The sequence below is a fragment of the Vicia villosa genome, linkage group LG6 (assembly GCF_029867415.1).
Source record: "Vicia villosa cultivar HV-30 ecotype Madison, WI linkage group LG6, Vvil1.0, whole genome shotgun sequence".
In the NCBI taxonomy this organism is placed as follows: domain Eukaryota; kingdom Viridiplantae; phylum Streptophyta; class Magnoliopsida; order Fabales; family Fabaceae; genus Vicia; species Vicia villosa.
The window spans coordinates 138147597-138169616 of record NC_081185.1 but is presented as its reverse complement, the minus strand read 5'-3'; the positions used below and the strand labels follow the sequence as shown (position 1 = coordinate 138169616).

General features: G+C 29.4%; 1 protein-coding gene across 1 annotated transcript; it reads right to left on the bottom strand.

Annotated features, from left to right (window-relative positions):
- Positions 1-5223: 5223 nt before the first annotated feature.
- Positions 5224-8418, bottom strand: LOC131610200 (protein trichome birefringence-like). The gene is made up of 5 exons (XM_058882090.1): positions 7299-8418; positions 6841-7033; positions 6537-6730; positions 6204-6362; positions 5224-5963 (listed from the first exon to the last, which is right to left on the bottom strand). The coding sequence occupies exons 1-5, from the start codon at positions 8192-8194 to the stop codon at positions 5609-5611; spliced, it is 1797 nt and encodes a 598-aa protein (XP_058738073.1). The 5' UTR covers positions 8195-8418; the 3' UTR covers positions 5224-5608.
- Positions 8419-22020: the final 13602 nt, after the last annotated feature.

Genomic DNA, 22020 nt, shown 5'->3' with positions numbered 1-22020 from the left:
AACAAACACATCGAAATAGCATATACATATTCACACACATGATCTATATCATATCACATAACATGTCAATAAATGCTATACAGAATTCACCAAATCAAAATACACATTACGATAATCATATGTCATTCATACAACAACATCTTGATTAAATCATTAAGTGTTAACCAGTCCAATCCTATCATATAAATAATTACATTAGCTTCTTAATGCTTCAAACGGCACATAAAACGGAGTTAAGGATCAAAAGTTATGCACATTACAATTTTTTTCCAAACAGGACATATTCGCCCGGCGGAAGAATCTGCTCGTCCGCCTCTCTATTACAGAAACTTGGCAACTCCTCGGCCACTGGTCTCGCTTGGCACAGACATGTGAGAACACACTCGCCCGACGAAGCAAGATGCCCACCCAACGAACAACACCAAAACCAGAAAAACTCTGTGCGTTTCAGCACATTTCATACCACTCCAAATACGATTCTAAGCAACCAAAACTCATTCAAGCGGCGATTTAACACACATATAAGGTTACTAAACATATTTCTAACCATGGGTTCACATACAAACATCATCAAACATGATTACTACCACAAATTCCATGGATTCAACCTAAACCCTAACATGTGAAAATCTATCAAATGAAGAGAAATGAAATACCTATCATACTACCACTACTACTCATTACATACTCATACATTCAAGATAATGAAAATTTTCCCCTTACCTCAAATCAAATTCCTTCTTCTTCAAGATTTCCCCCAATTTTCTCTTTCTCCCTATTTCTCTTATATTCTCTTCTTACCAAATGTTAATGTTATGAAATGACCTAATTCAACTCGTACTTTATCCTTTCTCTCTAATTGGGCTTAGACATCCATTCTATTTCAACTATTTAGGCCCATTAGCTATTATTTCATTATTCCACCAATAATTATAATAACTCAATTAGCCAAATTAACACAATAATACACATTTAAATAATGATCACCCAAATAATAAGTAAATAATTATAATAATAATAATAATAAAATAATTATTAGATAAATAAAATAGAAAAATTGGGATGTTACGATGAAAATCATTCAAATAGAAGGGTGAGAATTCAAATTATTATATATAAACATAATAATGGAAAATGCAAAACACAACAAGAATACATTTCACAATTCATCACTCTCCTCAAAATATACGTTCATACACTATATACCAATTATCACACAAAGCAATCACATCGATACAAAATCAATCACATAACACACAATGTGACTCGAATGTAGTAAATGTGACTCATTGCATGTGGTACCATGTGAAACCAAAGTTTCACTGCTCTCCGATTCAATATCTAGAATCCAAGCCACGCTTTCGATTCGGACAAGATCATTTCCACAATTGTGAATCCAAGTTTCATCGCCTATGTTTCAAAGCCAACAATGTGAACCCAAGTTTCACCGCCTATATTTCAAAGCCAACCAATGTGAACCCAAGTTTCACCGCCTATATTTCAAAGCCAATCATGAAAGCATGTACAATTACCTCAACACATATTCAATTAAGATTATCCAAACACATCTTAACATACTGCATACCACAATAATTCACACATTGAATTATTCACCAATTGTACAAGATTCATATACCAATTAGCAATTACAACAAAGCACAATAACAATCATATATTCAATCACAACCATCATGAATATCTTACCACATATCATGCCAACAATTTGTTATTCACCACATACCAAAACATATCGCACACAAAGACAACCTCCATTCTTAAATATAGAACCTTAAAATAAATAATGGGGATATTTAAAAATTTGTTGAAGTATAAAATTTATTAATTATTTATATAACTTTACAAATAATGGGGATATTTAAAAATTTGTTGAAGTATCAAATTTATTAATTATTTATATAATTTTACAAGTTTACTCTTATATGAGAAAAAATTAATTAATATTTATATAAGTATTTGTTATACATTTATAAAAGAATATGTGATATAATTTATAATATCTTTATGAAAAAGTTAATTATAGTTATAAAAAGGAAAAAAATAATCAAAAGAATCGTAATAGTTATAGATAAATAATTTCATTTAAGTCATCAACTATCATGCATTAATAATGAATATTTTCTTTTCCTTTTCTAATAATGAATATTTTGTAAGTTTTACATCTTTAAATACATTCTTAAAAAAAAAATGTTAAAACATCTTTAAACAAATGACAATATTATATGCTACATAATATAATTATAAATATAATTTCTATAAATATTATATTTGTAAAATATTAATTTGTAAGAGGGAGAGACCCAAATTTTTTGTATAGCGTGGTTAGTATATATAGATATATATTCTATTTTACAAAAATATAAATATACATCATAAATGTTCTATATGATTTCTAATGTTTTGAAAATATTTAATGATCTTTTCACACTTTTTGTGAGAAATAATTTTTTTAATTGAAGAAACCCTTATATAAATAATTTCTCATAATTTTATTTTTATCACTTGGATGATAATATTAAATTTTTTAAAATTAAACAATGGTTTTTATAAAGATTTTTCCAATTTGAATTTGATTTTTTTTTTAGTGGATCTAATTTTAATCTACATTCATCAAGTATTAAATTTACTAATTGTTTATATAACTTTACAAGTTTACTATTATATGAGAAAAAATTAATTAATATTTATATAAGTATTTGTTATACATTTATAAAAGAATATGTAATATAATCTATAATATCTTTATGAAAAAGTTAATTAATACATAATTATAAAAAGGAAAAAAAATCAAAAGAATCGTAATAGTTATAGATAAATAATTTCATTTAAGTCATCTGCTATCATGCATTAATAATGAATATTTTCTTTTCCTTTTCTAATAATGAATATTTTGTAAGTTTTACATCTTTAAATACATTCTTAAAAAAATGTTAAAATATCTTTAAATAAATGACATTATTATATGCTACATAATATAATTATAAATATAATTTCTATAAATATTATATTTGTAAAATATTAATTTGTAAGAGGGAGAGACCCAAAATTTTTGTATAGCGGGGTTAGTATATATAGATATATACTCCATTTTACAAAAATATAAATATACATCATAAATGTTTTATATGATTTTTAATGTTTCGAAAATATTTAATGATCTTTTCACATTTTTTGTGAGAAATTAATTTTTTTTAATTGAAGAAACCCTTATATAAATAATTTCTCATAATTTTTTTTTTATCACTTGGATGATAATATTAAATTTTTTCAAATTAAACAATGGTTTTTATAAAGATTTTTCCAATTTGAATTTGATTTTTTTTTCCTTGAGTGGATCTAATTTTAATCTACATTCATCAAGTAATTGGGGATTACACATTATTTTATTTTGAAAAAAAATTCCATTACTTTTTGCTAAAAATAAAATTATAAAGTAAAACATAATTAAAACATTGTTATACTATAATGCAAATTCAATTTCAAACAAACACTGCAAAATTTTAATGATAAAATTTTTACCATTAACACATATTTAATCTCTATAAGCTAACAAAGTAACAATATATACTAGCTATGATCTAATTGCAATAATAAAACAAATATAAATGCATTAAATTAAAATAATAAAATAAAAGTTTTCATTAAAAAGTCTACCTTCCAAAAACATAATAGGAGAGAATAATAGAAAAAGAATTCAAAAAATGGAGACGGAGTTTAAATTTTTATTTATATTTACATAAAATTTATTATTAAAAGACTTTAATATTTAATTATCTCAAACAACATAACTTCATATGAAAATTAAACAAGTATAATACTTTTATTTGTCTTTCAAAGTGTAACAAATATAATATTAATAAGTGTGGATATAAAGATTTTTCAATTTATAAAAGTCTTTCGTTAATGTAATTTTTCTCCACTAAGAGTGAGAAGACTAAAAGTCTTCATATTTTTTTCTTTCACTACCGGTATTTGGCCTATTGAATTGTTTAATCTGATTCGAAGTCAATTTTAATATCAAATGATTTTAATCCTCTTCTAATTAATGAACTATGGTTCTCTCTACCAAATCAAACTTATGAACGGATCATATGTATCTATCAAACTAGATCAAAGAAATTGGTGTATTATTTAAGCCAGTATATAATTAACACTTTTGTTGTTAAATACAACTTCTGTTCTTAAATATAGAACCTTAATCTATTAAACTAGATCAAAGAAATTGGTGTGTTATTTAAGCCAATTCGGCATATAATTAACACTTTTGTTGATAAATACAACTTCTGTTTTTAAATATAGAACCTTTAAATAAATAACAGGAATATTTAAAAAATTGTTGAAGTATTAAATTTACTAATTACTTATATAAGTATTTATTATACATTTCTAAAAGAATGTGTAATATAATCTATAAGTATTTATTATACATTTCTAAAAGAATGTGTAATATAATCTATAGTATCTTAGTGAAAAATTTAGTTAATACAAAGAGTTATTAAAAGGAAAAAAATCAAAAGAATCTTAATAGTTATAAATAAATAATTCCATTTAAGTCATCTAATAGTTATAAATAAATAATTCCATTAAAGTCACCAATTATCATGCACTATTAATGAATGTTTTCTTTTTCTTTTTTCTAATAACGAATATATTGCAAGTTGTAAAAATAATGTTATAGCATCTTTAAATAAATGATAATATTATATAATTTATATAAAATATTATGTTTGTAAAATATTAATTTGTAAGTGTTTAGTTGAATAGTGTAACTATTACGGGCATAAAATATATATTGTGTTATTTATTTTCTAAATATTTTAATAAAGATCAAACTTCATTTATGTGGTTTAATTATTTTCTAAATATTTTAATAATTATTTTTTTCATTTATTTTTTTCCATAAGACAATTAAAATATACAGAAATACCATGACTTCTCCTTCACCAAATCTTGTTCTAAAATAAAGATAGGAGAATAACATAAAGAAAATTTTAATCTTAGAAAATTTTAGTTAAAAAACAAAAATAAAATTCTTAATAAGTCATCATCATAAACCCAACTATGAGTCCACTTCATTAAAACAAACATAACTCAATAGTCATTGTCAAAAAGTTAATTCAATAGGTCAACTTCCTACATGGAGAAAAAAAGCTTTGTAAAGTCCCACAATTAGTGGCTTAATAAAAGCTACATTCCAATAATAAATTATATATAAATAAAATAATTTAAAGATTATTCATCAGAAGTTTGATTACACTAAACAAAAAATCAAGTTGATAAGAGATTTACAATACCAATCACCCTTTGAGGCTAGGAAGAAAATGTAGAGACAATGGATGTATGATTTACAATGACAAACTAAGCCACCATATATAGTATTCTCTCCTCTCCTCTCCTCACCAAGTCATGGTAACCACATCTCTTAATTATACACTACTGTTTCACTCAACTTTATGAACTTTTTTAAGACAAATAGGTGGAAAAAAAGGCATTTTCTGTATGTATATTGCATCTGTATCTATTTCATCTTTTTAACACATTGGATATAATGTATAAGGGAGGAAGGGGTTTGTGGGAGTTCTTTCTTTACCTATGATCCCTTCTGCTGATGCTGATTTCGGTACTCCCTCATTAGAATTTCGGCATAGAGAATCTCATTCCACGCATCAGGAACACCTGGAAGGCACCAATGACTGCAGTCTTGGTATCTCAATGGTGATTTTCTTTCTTCGGGGGATAGATTTTGCTTCCGGTATATTGAAGGATGACCGTCCTTCCGAAAATCTGTCATCCTTGTGATATTCAGATAGGATACAGGTGTTTTCATATACTTAAGCACCTTCTCCAACACCCTCATCTTAGGTGGGTATTCTGTTAGGTACTTTTCGTTATCGATGGGCGCAGTTTCATGGTCACATTGTCCACCTGAATTCCATTGCCCACCACTGCATTAAAATAAAAACCATGGTTATCAGTATGTTGATACATGCGAGTCTATCTTGATTCAAAACAAAACTAAACCCAATCAATAGAAATTCTATCGACCGATCTTTCTAATTCCATGGTCTAATGATGATCAATGAATAAACATGTTCCCAGCATGAGTAATGAAAATGAAACCAACAGTCAGTTCAAGAATGTAAGACCATAAGAAGTATAAAAGCATCAATTCATCTGCTCTTTACCTGAAATGGGAAGCAGAATAGCCTCTAAACAAGACTAAGGACTTGGATGGATTTACGTTGGTATCGACCCACCTGCCCCAAGTTGTTATAGCTCTTCGGAACGCTTCAAGAACATTCATTTCATCGTAGACATGGCTACCTTCTTGGTAATAGTCCTTCCTAGAAATTTCCACACCCAACTTAATCAACATTCATAACAAGGTTTCCTCTATTATGAAACTTTGAAAAACAATTATGAATACACAGTTGATAACAATAAATAGAAAACGAGCCTCAATTGCAAAATGCAAATTCACAATCACTTTGAAACGGAAATTATAAAAACGCACTTACCCTTTAGAAGTTTTATCATGAGTCCACCAGTGACCAGTATTAAAGACAATGATATCTGCATCTTTATATTGATCTGAAGATCTACCAACTAAATCAAGACGAAGTGTTTCCTTCTTTGTCCCATTTTTATCAGGCATTTCCCACTCTTGAACTAAAAACGGCGACACAAAAAGCTCCACAGAGAAGTTATAATCCTACAAAACCATCAATACCAAACCAATATCATTAGCAGAAGAGTAATAACTAATAACAAGTCAATAACAGAAGAACAAAAAACACATAAAAAACCAATATCAATACTTACTTTGAACACAAACGAATAAGAAGCTTCCCCTCTAAAATGAACTCTTCCATTTGCTTCATAAACATTCTTTTTATCTTTCACAGAATTTTTCAGTATACAAATAAGTGATTCCCACATATTCCTATTGAGAGAATCACCAACAAAAACCAATCTCTTCCCTCTCAACAAATCAAGCAATTTATGTGCATCCAACCTATAAAAAAAAAACAACAAGTTCAATTACACACACATATTAACAATTCAACTCTACTAAAATAAAATAAAACCCCCAAAAAATTGAAAAACAGATCAATTATAGTAAACTACAAAATATATTAAAAAACCCCAAATCAAATCATAAAATTGACTAGTGAAAACAAAAACAAAAAAACTAACACAAATAAGGAAAATCTTATGAAGTTAAACCAAACAAACAAACAAAAATCATAAAATAATCCCAAAAAAATTGAACTTTATACCTTGGGAGAGTGCAACCCTTAGGTTTCCATTTGTATTTCTGAAAATCTTTATCTGGTCTTCCATTTCTTATACAATTGAACTGTTCATCAATAATTGAACAAGAACCAGGTTTGTATAGAGGATAAGAATCATCTTTCACCCATTCACCATGAAAAAAATCACAATTCATCAGAGATTCCATCAACTCTGTGTACTTGCTTTTCCCATTGTTCTTCTTCTTAGCAAGTGAAGCCGTGTAGTTATTCAAATCAACACCTTTTAAAGAAGAATTAGAACTTAGATTCTGGTGAGGAGTAACTGGAGCAACTGGAGCAACTCCTTGAAGAGTAACATTTGTGGTTTGATTTGAGTTTGTTCCATCAGAAATTGATGTGTGATTTTTGACCGTAGATGGTTCTATTTTTGCAATTTGAGTGTTGTTTGTGGTTGGAGTTGGAATTGGAATTGGAATTTGAACAGGAATAGGAAGTACATCTTGTGATGAATTTTTTTGTGTGTTTGTAGTTGTGTTGGAAATTGGAGATTGAGAAGTTGCATTGGTGGATCTAGTTGTGGAGGTGTTGGTTTGGATTGGATCGAAAGGATTGGTTGTGTTGTGAGTTTGTGAAGATTGTGGAGTGGTGGTGTTTGGGAAAAAGTAAGAGAAAATGGAAGAGAATTGGGAAGTAGAAAGGTTGGGTGTTGAGGAAATTGTTGTGGTGGAAGAAGGGGAAAAGGCTAGGAAGAGAGTGAAAGCGATGAAAATGAGCATAAAAGTGTAAGCAAGAGTGATGGTTGTTTTGGTTTTGAGAATGGGGAAGAGGTTTTTGAAGTCGAGTTTGTGGAGGTTGTTAGGAGGAGTGGTGGTGGTGGTGATGGTGGTGGATATGGGTGTGTATTTGGTGGTGTCAGCCATGGAAGTTGAAGTTTGTGTTGTGTGTTGTGTACAATGTGGAAGATGAGAGATCTAGAGAGAGAAAATGAAGGGGTTGTGAATGTAATGTAATGCAGTTAAATGAGAGTGAAAGTGAAAAAGGAGAGAACAAAAATGGGTGGGGTGGGTGTGTTTGGGTGAGTGACACTAATGTGAAGTGTGTGTTTAGTTTAGAATAACATAACACAAACTATTAGACTTGGAGTCAAAAGTGTAGAAAGAGAAAGAAGAAGGGGCGAGGGAGCATTTGTTGCGGTGCCGACTATTTTCTTGTCATGCGGTACAAATTTAATTCATGATGAAAATATTCTTTCATAGTCTAAACTTTTTATATAGATAGCAAAAACTTTAAAGTGTGTGTTCTGATGTAAATAAATATTGATTAATATTAATTAATGAATTTATTTTCAATTTATTAGAGATTAAAAATATAAGATACGTTTTTTATTTAAAAAGGCAAAGATCAATATATTAAGAAATAAAACAAGACACAAGACATGTCAATTAGGGGCGACAATAGACGTCTAACCTACACAGATCAAGGTCAGATCAAGTTTTTTTTAAATAGAAAAGGCCTAGATTTTTTTATAAGTTTATTTAGTTAAATAGATTAGGCCAAATGTCATACAAAAAGTCTTATAAATCTATAGGCCGGACTATTTTAATAAATATGAATGAATTTATTGTTTTTATATTATATTTTATACTTTATATTTAAATATAAAAGTAAAACTTAGTTATCTTGAAAATTTTATGAAAATAAGTTAAAAGAAATCCTATGAATAATGTCATACGGTGTTTTCATAAGTTCTCTCAAACAAATCATCTCACAAAAATTATGCTACTACGTAAGTTCAAATAAGTCAATGCAAATAAACATTCAATTTTATTGTCCTTTTGATTCTCTGGTCTAGTTAAACATTAGTTGAACTTATGAGATCTCCATTCTCCCTTACTCTTCTACATTGTTGATGAGATACTTACTAGGTTGCTATCTATATTGGTGGATCAGTATAAGTGGATATACATATTAGTTGGTAAGACAATCATTCTTAACCACACTTTTTTGTAGATGACCTTATGATATTTTTCAAAATTACTAGGAAAAATGCTCAATTCATTAACCATATCCTTCAAGAATATGGTCAAAATTTTGATCATCACATCAGCCCAACTAAATGTAAGCCTTGTGGTGGAGGTACTTCTGGATCTAGGTTGAGGCACATTGTAGATATTCTTTGATTCACTATAGTACATATATCATAGTTCTTATATTGAAAGGAAATCCTAGAACTCGTCATCTCCAGATCATAGCAGATAGAGTATTTGCCAAGCTAGTTAATTGAAATGGGTACATTCTTTCTATGATGGGTAGTGTTCAATTGGTCTCGTCAGTCATATAAGACATTTTTATATATAGCCTTAGGATTTATGAATGGCCAACAAATCTTCTTAACAAAATAGATTTTTTTCGTTAAAAATTTTGTGTACAAGTAGCATAGACAATAGAAATTTGATTACTACATCTTGGAAGGTTATTGGCCACCTTTGTCTAAAGGAGGTCTTGGTCTAAGAAATATTAAGACGATAAATAAAGTTTGTTGTTTATCTCTTTGTTAGAAGTTGTTGACTATTAATAATTAATGGTCTTTTAAGTTTATTAGTAGATACTTCAGGCACAAAAAATCAATCATGCATCATATTTCTTCTTCAATATTGTATGCCATTAAGAATTTATTTTCCTTTCTAAAGGGATGTCGTAGATGGAAGGTTGATAATGAGAAGAATATTGGTTTATGAACTTACAATTGGTTGGAATACAAAATTAAATATTTACACCTAGTATTACCAGTGGATATTCAATTTATGCAAATTGTTAAGGTCAACTCAATTATCCAAGACATCAATTGGAACATTCCTCATAGCTTATTCATTTTGCCTCCTTAAGTAATTGAAGACATTTTGAAAATTAACTTTTCATTTATTAATAATAATGTTGATAAACCTATTTGGACAAGATCTACAAATGGTGATCTATTTTTTAAAGATGCATATAATTGTATTAAGAGGGGTCACATTGAGCCTTCTTGGACAAAATTTAATTTACATCCCTACATACTACCTGCTAAGTCATTAGTAACTTAGAAGTTTATGCATAATGTTATTGCAACAGAAGTCAACTTGATTTGAAGGGGAACACATATGATTTTGAGGTGTTCTCTCTACAATCATGATGTGAATACTGTAAATCACTTATTTATGAGATCCATGTACATTTTACTTTTCTAGCATTGGACAGAGTGATTGTTTGGCATGAACATTGATAAAACTAGTTACGAAAACATATTTAAACTTGTTTGTAGAAATTAGAGCTCTCAAATTTAGAATTTGATCATGACTCTCATCATAACAATTCTTTAAAAACATGACACAAAAGAAATGATGTCATGCTTTAAAATGGTAACATTGACTTTGATATATATACATTCTTCATGTTAAACAATTGGCCTATATATCATCTACTTCTTTCAAGAGGCATATGCACTCTTCAATTTACGAGCTTGCGATTATTAAATGTTTTGACATCAAATGTCTACCTCCTCACGCACTTGGAATCTTACAAATTAATTAGTGTTTTTTAGTCATAATTGAATTAAGTACAACACGGATGAACCTTCAAGAGAAAATTCTAGAATATCAATTTGTGGTGACATATTTGAGAGTATTTTAAAAACATTCGTGTGAACTTTCTCAATTAAGATTAGAATTTACACCTTCTTTTCAGTTGAATTGCATGAAATCATATTTGTTGTTGAATATGCTAACATGGAGAATTAGAGAATTCTTTAGTTTCAAACCGACTAAATGCATGTCATTTGTGCATTTTCTAATTTGAATAATATCATTTGACATCTTTTAATTAAATGAAAAATAATTTACACATTACATTTATTTAAATTCAAAATATCGCACATTTAATTAATTAAATAAAAATCAGGTTTTATGTCTCCTTATTCTTTCTGTTTTTCTTTTTTTATACGATAAATTAAATATTTTAATAATGTATTAATATATTACTATAACTATAAAGTAGAATATATTAAATTGTAAGTAATATTAATTAAGATGATTTTTGTTTACGTTAAGTTATTTTGAAACGACAGTATTTTATTTGTCAATGGATTTGAAATTATAAAGAAAAAGAGGCGAGGCCTCCTATACAATATTGGCATATGACCCCATCAATGCTTTGTGTGATTTGTTAACGGAAGAAGATTGCACCAATTGTCGTGTGTCGGTGAAGCCGCGTTTGGGATTGTACCATTATTATTTCCTCAATGATTTTATAAAAGGAATTGTTGAGTTGGTTCGCAGTTGGAATATTGGACTTACAAATATTCATTTAACTAATGATGATCACATATACGATCTGCATCACAACACATAGGATTAAATAAAGAAAAATTAAAAACATAAAGTTTGAAAAAGCAAAATATATTATAAGTTTATAACTAATTACATCAAGCACAAGGTGGGAAAGTGTAGATAAAAGAGAGAATAAGGGGGCGTTTGTTTCATGCATCGCAAACTTATTCTCAGGAATAAAGGTTGAAATATTTTTAATTTTTATATTTGTTTTAAGTTTTGATAAATCATGTCTAAGAACTTCTAATTTCTAGGAACTTATTTTCCACGTAATATTGTCCATTTCTATTTCCATGTTATAGGGTGGGAATATTACATTTCCATGGGAATAAAAAGTAACCACCCATAACTTCTCATTTAAAAGCATTTCAATTTATTTATTTTTAATTTTAAAAATTAAATTAAATATATTTCATAAATATTTTCAGGAAATTATATTAGTCACCAAACACATAAATGGGAATAAAATTCCCAGTAATAATATTCCCAGGATTATTATTTTAATCCTTCGAACAAACACACCCTAAAATATCAATGTTACAGTACTATATTTTTTTCAAATCCGGCATATATGAGGAGAGATATATTTACTCCAAGAGTAAGTGTAGAAGACATACTCTAAATCTTAACCATTGATTATCAATAATCTAACGATTTTAATTGATCATTTAATCTAATTATTTTTAGAAATCTATATAAATTTGGAGTAAGTCTTCTACACTTATTCTTAGAGTAAATTTATCCCTCCTCTAATTTGTAGGAAATTTGTAGGATAACTAAAATATTTTTTCACATAATATATTTATTTTACTTTTTATTTAAGAGATGCTTTTAAACGGAGTATTCTGAAATATAAATTTTATAATATAATATTAAAATTTAACTATGAAAATTATAATATAAAAATATTAAAACTTTTATTATTATTTGCTAAATATTATAATAATATATATAATTTATATTATTATTATTAATAGTGGTGATTGAATATTATATTAATATTATTATTGTTATATTTATTTATTATTATTATATTATAATAAAAATATTATTATTATTACTAAAACGCTTTTATTTGACATTTTAAATCTTATAAATTATTTCAGACATGTAATAATAAAACTAAGTTGTTTTCCTAAAATTAAATCTCTTCAAATCACAACATACTATAAATGTTTATACTTTTAATTTTTATAATTTCTTTGATTGGATTCTAATCTTTATCATTTTATTTAAAAAAAATTATAAATATATAAATTTTATAAATTAAAATTGATTTCATATATATTGTTTCTCAGAAATGAAGATCATCTTTAAAATGAGATCTTATTTATTTATTTCAGCAACTTTAAAAAAGATTTTTGTTTTAATTTCTTAATTAATATTATTTATTTAAAGACTAAATCATTTTTTTGGTAACCTACAAAAAAAACTAACAAAATCTATTCGATTTAAATTAGCATCATAATTTAAAATTTAATTTTTTTATAGTTAAATAAATTAAATTTTTAAATAATAAAGATATTCTTATAAATAAAATATAGTTAATTATTCATAAAATTTTTTTTTGCATGCAGCTAATCAAAAAAAAATTATAATGTTAATAAAACTTTATTTATAAATTATAAGTAATTATAAAATATTTTTATAAGAAATTTTATCCCGTACCTCGCACGGGTAGAGACACTAGAGTATATATATATATATATATATATATATATATATATATATATATATATATATATATATATATATATATATATATATATATATATATATATATATATATATATATATATATATATATATATATATATTACAGTCCTGGTCTTCTACTCAAAGCACTGTATTATATTGTGTGTTTGTGTGACAATGTATCAATAAGTCTATTTTGACACTTTCAGGTTCATTGAGATAGACATCACATATAAAAGTTAGACAGTACCCCTTAAAACAAATGGGTGAGAGAATGGAGTCTTTAGTTTTAAGATCAACGCACTCTAATATATGTACTAATTTATACATATCACATATAAATAAATAAAAAATTATGATAAACTATCAGTTTTTATGCATATCAAATTCCGTGTGAGTGCACATGTGTATGAATTCAAACACGTAAAATTGTGTTGTTTTTAAATTTTGTATGCATCCAAATATTGTGTCGTTGTGAAAATTTTACGGGAATTAAAAAAAGAACTTGAATAATCTTGTACGTGAAAGAAAAATTATTTATAATTTGATAATAGTATTTTAAAGGAAAAATTGTAAAATAACTTTTACTTAAAACACGTATTTGTAAAATGATTTATAATTTAAATTAAATTTAAAATAAATAAAATCATTTTATGACAAATTATAATTTGAAATTCCATTTATGTCTTCTACTACAAAAAATAAACATATACTTAACAAGTAATTATTATTAGAGTTTAATTTATATACACTGACAGTGTAAAATTATTTTACAATGTCATCTAATAGAAAACTAATAAAATATCTTATCGTTAAAAAAAAATTTAAATTAAAATATAATTTATTTTGATATAAGTTGTAATTGATTGACAGTATAAAATTATTATTATAGTGTCAGTTAACCTTTTCCTCTTATTATTATCACACCGTTTCATAAAATAAATACTACTTTGAAAAAAAAACTTAGAAATGCAATAAATTAAAAATGGAAGTGAGGGAGTAATTTAACAAGAACATATGAATCTCGATTATCAACCTATCGTACCGCTTTCGCAAAGACCTCCGTACGCGTGATTGCGTGTGCATTGTAATTTTCTATCCAAATTCAACTCAACTGCTTCGTTTTTTTTGTATGATGTGGATTGTAGACCTCTGTCACTTTTACTCTCACGCTCTTCGTATCTATGTGCACTCCACGCGCTTTGTTAGCTATTCCATCATGTCGGCTCTTTTTTTATTTCTCTTTTTTAAGGTACAAACTATTTTTCTTTTTTAAGGCTTTGCTTGGTTTGAGAGAAATTAAGAAGAGAGAGATTGGGAAGAGAGAAAGAGAAGAGAAGTAGAGGATTTCTTCTGCTTGGCAAGCAGAGAAAATGAGAAGAGAGAAGAATAAATGGTGGGACCCATACCTTTTTTCTTTCTCCCCTAAAATGAGAAGAAATAGCAAGGATGTCCACTAGGGGTGCTCAAAACCAAACCAACCCAATAGAAAACCGCAAACCAAACCAAACCAAACCGAAACCGCAAAAAACCGCATTTGGTTCGGATTAGTTTGGGTCATTTTTTAACAAAACCGCAAGGTTCGGTTTGGTTTGCGGTTTGTATTTTGTAAACCAAACCAAACCGAATCAAACCGCATTATGTTACAACCTAAATTTTACTTAACTCACATCCAACCAAAATTAAACCTATTATACATTAGCCTTATGAATACGAACAATTTTCTCATCCTTACACATATAATTTCAGTCCTGATCTTCTCAAATCTCTAATAACATTATTTCACCTTCTTTGCCACATACATCTTCCCTCTTCTTCTATAATCTTTACTCTCCTATATTCTTTCTTTTTCACCTTCTCATTTTTATGTAAATGTTCCGTATTTCAGTTTCATTTTTATCGCACATCTTCTTCTCTAATCTCTCAACACTTTTTCTTTTTCTTTTTCACCTTCACTAATCTTTCGTCTCTTCTATTTTTTTGTTTCATTACAATAATTTTATATTGTTTTATGCTATTATTTTATGTTTAATATTCTACTTTTGTCTAATTTAATTTTTACATATTACATGGAAAATTGTTGTCAAAATATGACGAGTTTTGTTGTTATTTGTTAGTGTATGAATGTCTAAATATAAAATTATGTTGTCATATACTCCCTCTGTCCCAAATTATAAGAGAAAATTACTTTTTAGATTCATTGAATAATTAATGTATTTGGTCTATATAAAGACCAAATACATTAATTCTTCAATGAATCTAAAAAGTGATTTTCTCTTATAATTTGGGACGGAGGGAGTATATATATGTGTGTGTGTGTATGTATGGCTCAATAAAATATTTGTAAAAAACCGAACCAACCGAACCGAACCAAACTGCATTAGTTTGGTTTGGTTTGGTTCGGATTTTTTTTAAAAGTCAACCGAACCAAATTAAACCGCACTATTTTTTCTCTTGCGGTTCGGATGATTTTTTTCGTCAAAACCGCCCAAACCGCACCGCGAGCACCCCTAATGTCCACAAAGTCTTATATGCCATTGCTTTTTCAAAATATAATTTATTTCCTTCTTCTTTCAATTATAAAAAAATAACCACACGTTGGTTTAAAAAAATTGGATTTTAAATTGATAATTTTGTTATTAATAAATAATATATTTTTATGGGATATAATTAATAAATAATTAAAACAAATTTATTTATAAATAAATAAAAATATATTATTAGTTAAATTAAATATAAGTTATATATTGATTTTAACTCAAGGATATTTTAGTCTTTTTAAAAAATAATATCATCTCTTTCTCTTCTATTTCTCTCTTCATTCTCTTATACCAAACAATACACCAAATCTATTTTATTTCTCATCTCTTTCTCCACCTTTTATTCTTTCTCACCTCTTTCTCTCTACTCAACTTCTTCTCTCCACCAAACACACCCTAAAAGAGATCCTGTGAAATGTGTGGTCTATAAAAAAATTTCTTTTAATTTTATAACTTTATTTAAACTTAAATTAAATGTGGTGCATTTGAACCACACTCGAAGGCCAATAAAAGTCATTGTCAGTATTTCTCACAAAACTATAGTATAGCACTATTTTGTACTGTTTAGTTGTGACTATTTTATTTATTTTTCATACTATTTGTACACAAGCACGATGCTGCATTGAATTTGCGTCACATTCTTTAACCACCGACTCTACATTTTAACAAATGTCTTAATTAATGCAGAATCAAATGACTATACCCATTCCCACTTGAACTTCTTTGATGTCACACTCTTAATTTTTTTAATAATCTACATTAATAAAATTATTATATATTTTGTCGTTTTACACTTTTTTCTCTTTACTATCTTTGTCGATGCAAAGCTGCTTCCTTTTAAATTATTTATCCTTTTCAACCCTTTCAGACATGAACACATGACGACTGCTGTCCATTTCTTCTTCCTAGATTGGAACTCTGTCTAGATCGAGTATGGGTGGATTTAATACGTGTCCATTCCGTTAAAAGGTCAAGCTTATTTTTGAACGAGTCAATCAAATATGTTTTGCATTTAGAACCTTGTACTAGTAATAAATTAATCAGAGATAACTTAACGAAGTCTAAGCTCTCGTTGAATATGTATTTTGAAATAAAATTTCTTATAGGTATATGAATTTAAATAAGTTCTCCATGAATGGAGATGATAGGCAATTACCCAAGATCCAATAAGATGTGTACTCCATTGATTCACAGTGCAACAAGGCATCTAGCTCAATAACACATGGCCCAACAAGGAACTAGTAAAGTGAAGAGGAAGTTTAACTTAAAGCACATACTCCTTTCTTCCGTCTCAAGAGTTTTATTTGAACTCTGCATCGTTTTTAAAAAAATAATTAGATGTTAGTCTTAATGATAAAATTAATATTGTTTATTAAGATACCTTTATTTTTTATAGATAGTGAAGTAGTTAAAAAATATAATAAATAGGGATATAATAGTAATAAATAAATAAATGTTGTATTGATATTTTAAATAGGCGTTTATTTTGCGAGTGCAAATGAGACAATTGTTATGAGACGGAGGAAGTAAGACTAATGACTTATGATATCTTTTACATTCAAGTACTCTCTCAGTCTCAACAAAAGTGTCATATTGGAGCAACGCGTTGTTCTTAACAAAATGATTAGATATATTGATTTTAGTGAAAAACTATCATTTACTTGAATATTCTTATTAATTGTAGTTAATAAAGTAGTTGAATAAATTAAAATCTAAAAAGTAGGGGTATAGTAGTGAAAAATAATAATAAATATTGTATTGAAATTGTAAATCGACAATTATTTTGAGAGAAAAAAATGCAAATGAGACACTTCTTATAAGACAAAGAGAGTAAAAAAATAAGGAAGGGTTTATGACCTCAAGAACAAGTATGGACTTGCCATAGGAAAATACCAAATATGATAAATGATTGAAGAATGACTACCAAATGATATAACGAATTATACAAATGAGGCCTGTCTATTTGGATAGTGATCTTACTTTTGTTTTTTATTATTTCACCACCAACATCTGGCTTAATGGACCGTCTAATATGATTAGGAGGTCAGTTTTGACTAGGGGTGTTCAAAATCGAACCAACCAAATAGAAAACCGCAAAATCGAACCGAATCAAACCAAAACCGCAAAAAACCGTATTTGGAATGGATGTGTTTGGACCATTTCTTAACAAAACCGCGTGGTTCGGTTTGATTCTTTATAAATAAGAGAATTGGTGATGGTTGTGGGAACAATCGTTAACGTTCAACAACCTACTCAAACATCAGATTGGAAAATCGGGGAAAAAATAAGAACACACAACTCCAATCGTCCATGATATGTCCCTAGCGAGATTATGAAGAGAAACCACAATCTTGAAGAAGGACTCACTACATACTTCCCACACCTGAAGAACCCGATCCAACCAATTGAAACTACTTTTGTACCTCCACCAAATGAAAAGCCTCCACTTCAAGTCGAGGAAAAGTTGGCTCAACACCTATGAGGTGAAGATGACGCACCACAAGTTACCACTCTGATGAACCATTTGAAAAATGATGAAGCTAACGCCCTACTACGAGACATGCTCATGGTGGTCCATAGATAATATATAGTGACAAATGTTCGAAATGAGAAACTCTGAGAGGTTAAGACTCTAGGTCCCGATCATCTTTTGCTACAAAAGCTACAAAATAACATGATAATAAATCATAGATAAGATGAAGCCGTCTACGTATAGACAAAGGATTATCACCCCTTCATTTATATGCTTCTTCACATACACGCCAAGTTTGGATACACACTTCTTTAAGCCAATCTCCTTTAAGAAACCATTTATACTCTTGTTTCAAGCTCTTGGAGCTTGTTTCATACTGTATAACGCTTTCTTCAACTTGTAGAACTTTTACTCTTGATTTTTTACAACAAAACCAGGGGACTGCTCCACATAAACCTCCTCTTCAAGTGATCCGTTAAAAAACACATATTTGACATCCAATTGATAGACGAACTAATTGTTGTTATTTGCAATACCAATAACTAGTATCATGGCTTTAATTCTAGCAAACAGTGCAAATACCTCTTCAAAGTTTATGAATTTTTTTTGCAAAAATCCTTTTGCAACTAATCGAGCCTTATGCGCGATTATTTCATCATTGGGATTTACGGCTTTGGCTAATGTGCATAAGGATTTACTTATGCACCATGCATAAGCCTACATAAGTCATTGGATCATGTTTTTAATCCAGTATTGAGTATTGAGTGGTGAGTATTGAGTATTGAGTAATAACAATTGATGTTTAGAATTTGATCAAAGAGTCCATAATAATCTATGCATGGTGCATAAATTTTTATCTATGCACGGTAACTGCACCCGAGATTTACCTTCACCTTATAGACCCATCTTAGACCAATCGACTTATTTCCTCCTAGTAGATCAACTAACTCCCAAGTATTATTCTCAATCGATTATAGATCCTTCCTCATTGCAAAAATCTATTTTGGATCACTCAAGACCTCTTCTGTCTTCACGGGTACAGATTCAACCATATATGTAAAATGGACCAAAGCGCCATCATCGTTGACTTCGTAGTCTAAGAACATCTCACAATCTTGAAGTCTTGGAGGAAAACCTCTTTACCTTGTTGATCTTCTTACATTCTTTTCAATCCAGGCTTCGACAAAGGCCTGCTATGCACTCTCAACTCTACAAAATATGAATTTTCAATGATGTAACCCGTTACAACTTTAACGTAACTGGTTACAAGCTGCTGCAGCTCTTTAATTTTTTCAAAAAAGACGTCTCGGCTGATCACAACCCTCCTGTTTGCTGCACCGTACAACTTGTTACCTCCGATGGAGTGATACCCAACATGTATCATCACTTCTCCCTTATCGTCCAACTTCTTTCTAAATTGTCCCGTAACATATCGATATGCTACATAACCGAAACATCTCAAACGGTTCAGACTCGATTTGAATCCGGACCACCCCTTTTCCTATGTTATATCCTCAAGCTTCTTTATTGGACACCCATTCAATGAATAGGCAGTGTCGATACCGCTTCTCCCAATAACTCTTTCGACAAGTTCCTGCCTTTCAACATGTAGATCACCATGTTCATAATCGATCGATTCTTACTTTCGGAAACACCGCTATATTGCAGTATATAGGGTGGTACTACTTCATGTAATATCCCTTCTTGATCACAAAACTTGCCAAACTCATTTAAGACGTATTTGCCTCCACCATCTGTTTGAGAACTTTGAGCTTATGACCGCTTTTCCGCTCAACCATGGACTTAAACTTCTTAAACACTTTGAATACCTCATCTTTTCTTTTGATTAGGTATCTCTATAGCTTTCTATTATAATCGTTGGTGAATGTGACAAAATAACTATTGCCACCAACCGAGTTAACTTGCATCGGTCCACAAACATCGAAATACACCACCTCAAGGTGATGCTTGGTTCTATAACATGCATCCTTGCTAAATTTACCTTTATGTTGCTTCGCTTGCACATACCCTTCACAAACTTCAGCCGGTGTATTGATGAATGGAAACCTTGTTACCATTTCGTTCTTTTGCAATGTATTGAGATATCAGAAATTGAGATGCCCGAGACGGTAGTGCCATATCCACTCTTCTCAACTACCCTCTGTAGCAAGATGCATATGCTCTATAAATTTCAAATTAACATTGAAATTTCCATTGGCATCTATAGGAGCTTTTAGGAACAAAACATTGTTTACGTTTATAACGCGTAGTGCCTTGTTCTACATGTGAATTTTGTAACTCTTGTCAAGCAATTGCCCAAAACATAGAAGGTTACATTTGATTCATGGAATGTAAAATATATATTTGATCAAGGAATGTTTATCATCCTTTCTCATGATCAAAACATCACCGATCCCATCGACCTTCTAGAGTGGTGTCATCCACAAACTTCATTTTGTTCTTCAGGGCACAATTGATTTTGACAAATCAATCCTTCCTCCACGTCATATGCGTTGAACAATCGGAGACCAAATACCATTCCTCAGTGCTCTGAAAGACTTCTCTCATAGTCACCATTACATTTTTTATGCCTATAACTAGTTACGGATTTTACGTAATTGGTTACAACATGTTTCAACAACATTCATGAAATTGCTGCTACTGATATCCCGCTGCCTGTTGCTGCCACATTTCCCAAGAGTGTGCTCTCCTCATCAAACTCTTGTCTTGAAAACTTGGCTTCATCCACTTGAGGTTATTTCTTGTTCGCATTGCATTCTCTTGCAAAATGATTGAACTTTTGACAATTAAAGCATTGTATCTTGCTTTTGTCAATCTTTCCTCTTTCACCTCTAAAGTTGCCTTGACCATCATTCTTGCTGCAGTTGCTCTCACCCTTTTGGAAAGTCGAATCCTTTGAATTTTGGGTTTCTCTTCCACCAAAAATCTGAAAAATTCTTTTTACTCTTCATGGGCCATTTTCCCTTTCGATCTCTTATTCTTCTCATTAACTAAGCTTACAAAGCATACTGTACCTTTGCCTTGTCACTATTTATCCCCCCATCCTTTGCTAATGAGCCTCAAGAGAGCTTGGTTGCTCCTTTTTGCTCATTGTCGCAAGATGCTTCGATTCCACAATCACCACTACAATGTTATCAAATGTTGCCTTCAAAGAACACAATATTTTTACAACAATATTTTGTCCCGTAACAGTCTCTCTACATGCTTTTATTTGGTTCACTAATTATGTAATTCCCATCACGTAATCGTTGATTTACCACTTTTGCTCCATTTAAATTAATAAGTTGACATTTGGGAGTTTGTAACCTCACCAGGTTCGCCTTGCTAGCCCCTACATATGTCTTTTCCAAGATTTCCCATGCTTGCTTCGGAGATTCACAATCACCAACTTTCTCAGAGTTGTTACCACACATTGATGGATAAAAAAGAGCGCCTTAAAATCTTTCTTCTTATCTTCCATATCTATTGCTCGCTGCGCATCTGTTGCACCATCGACAAGAGGATTCACCCCATTCTTGATCACTTCAAGAACTTTTTGATAGTCAAACAACACTTTCATTTGCTTGCACCATCTGTCGTAATTATTCCCATAAAGGGCGATTAGGTTTATAGAGACTTTTTCATTGGAGATAGAATTCATGTTGCACGCTAAA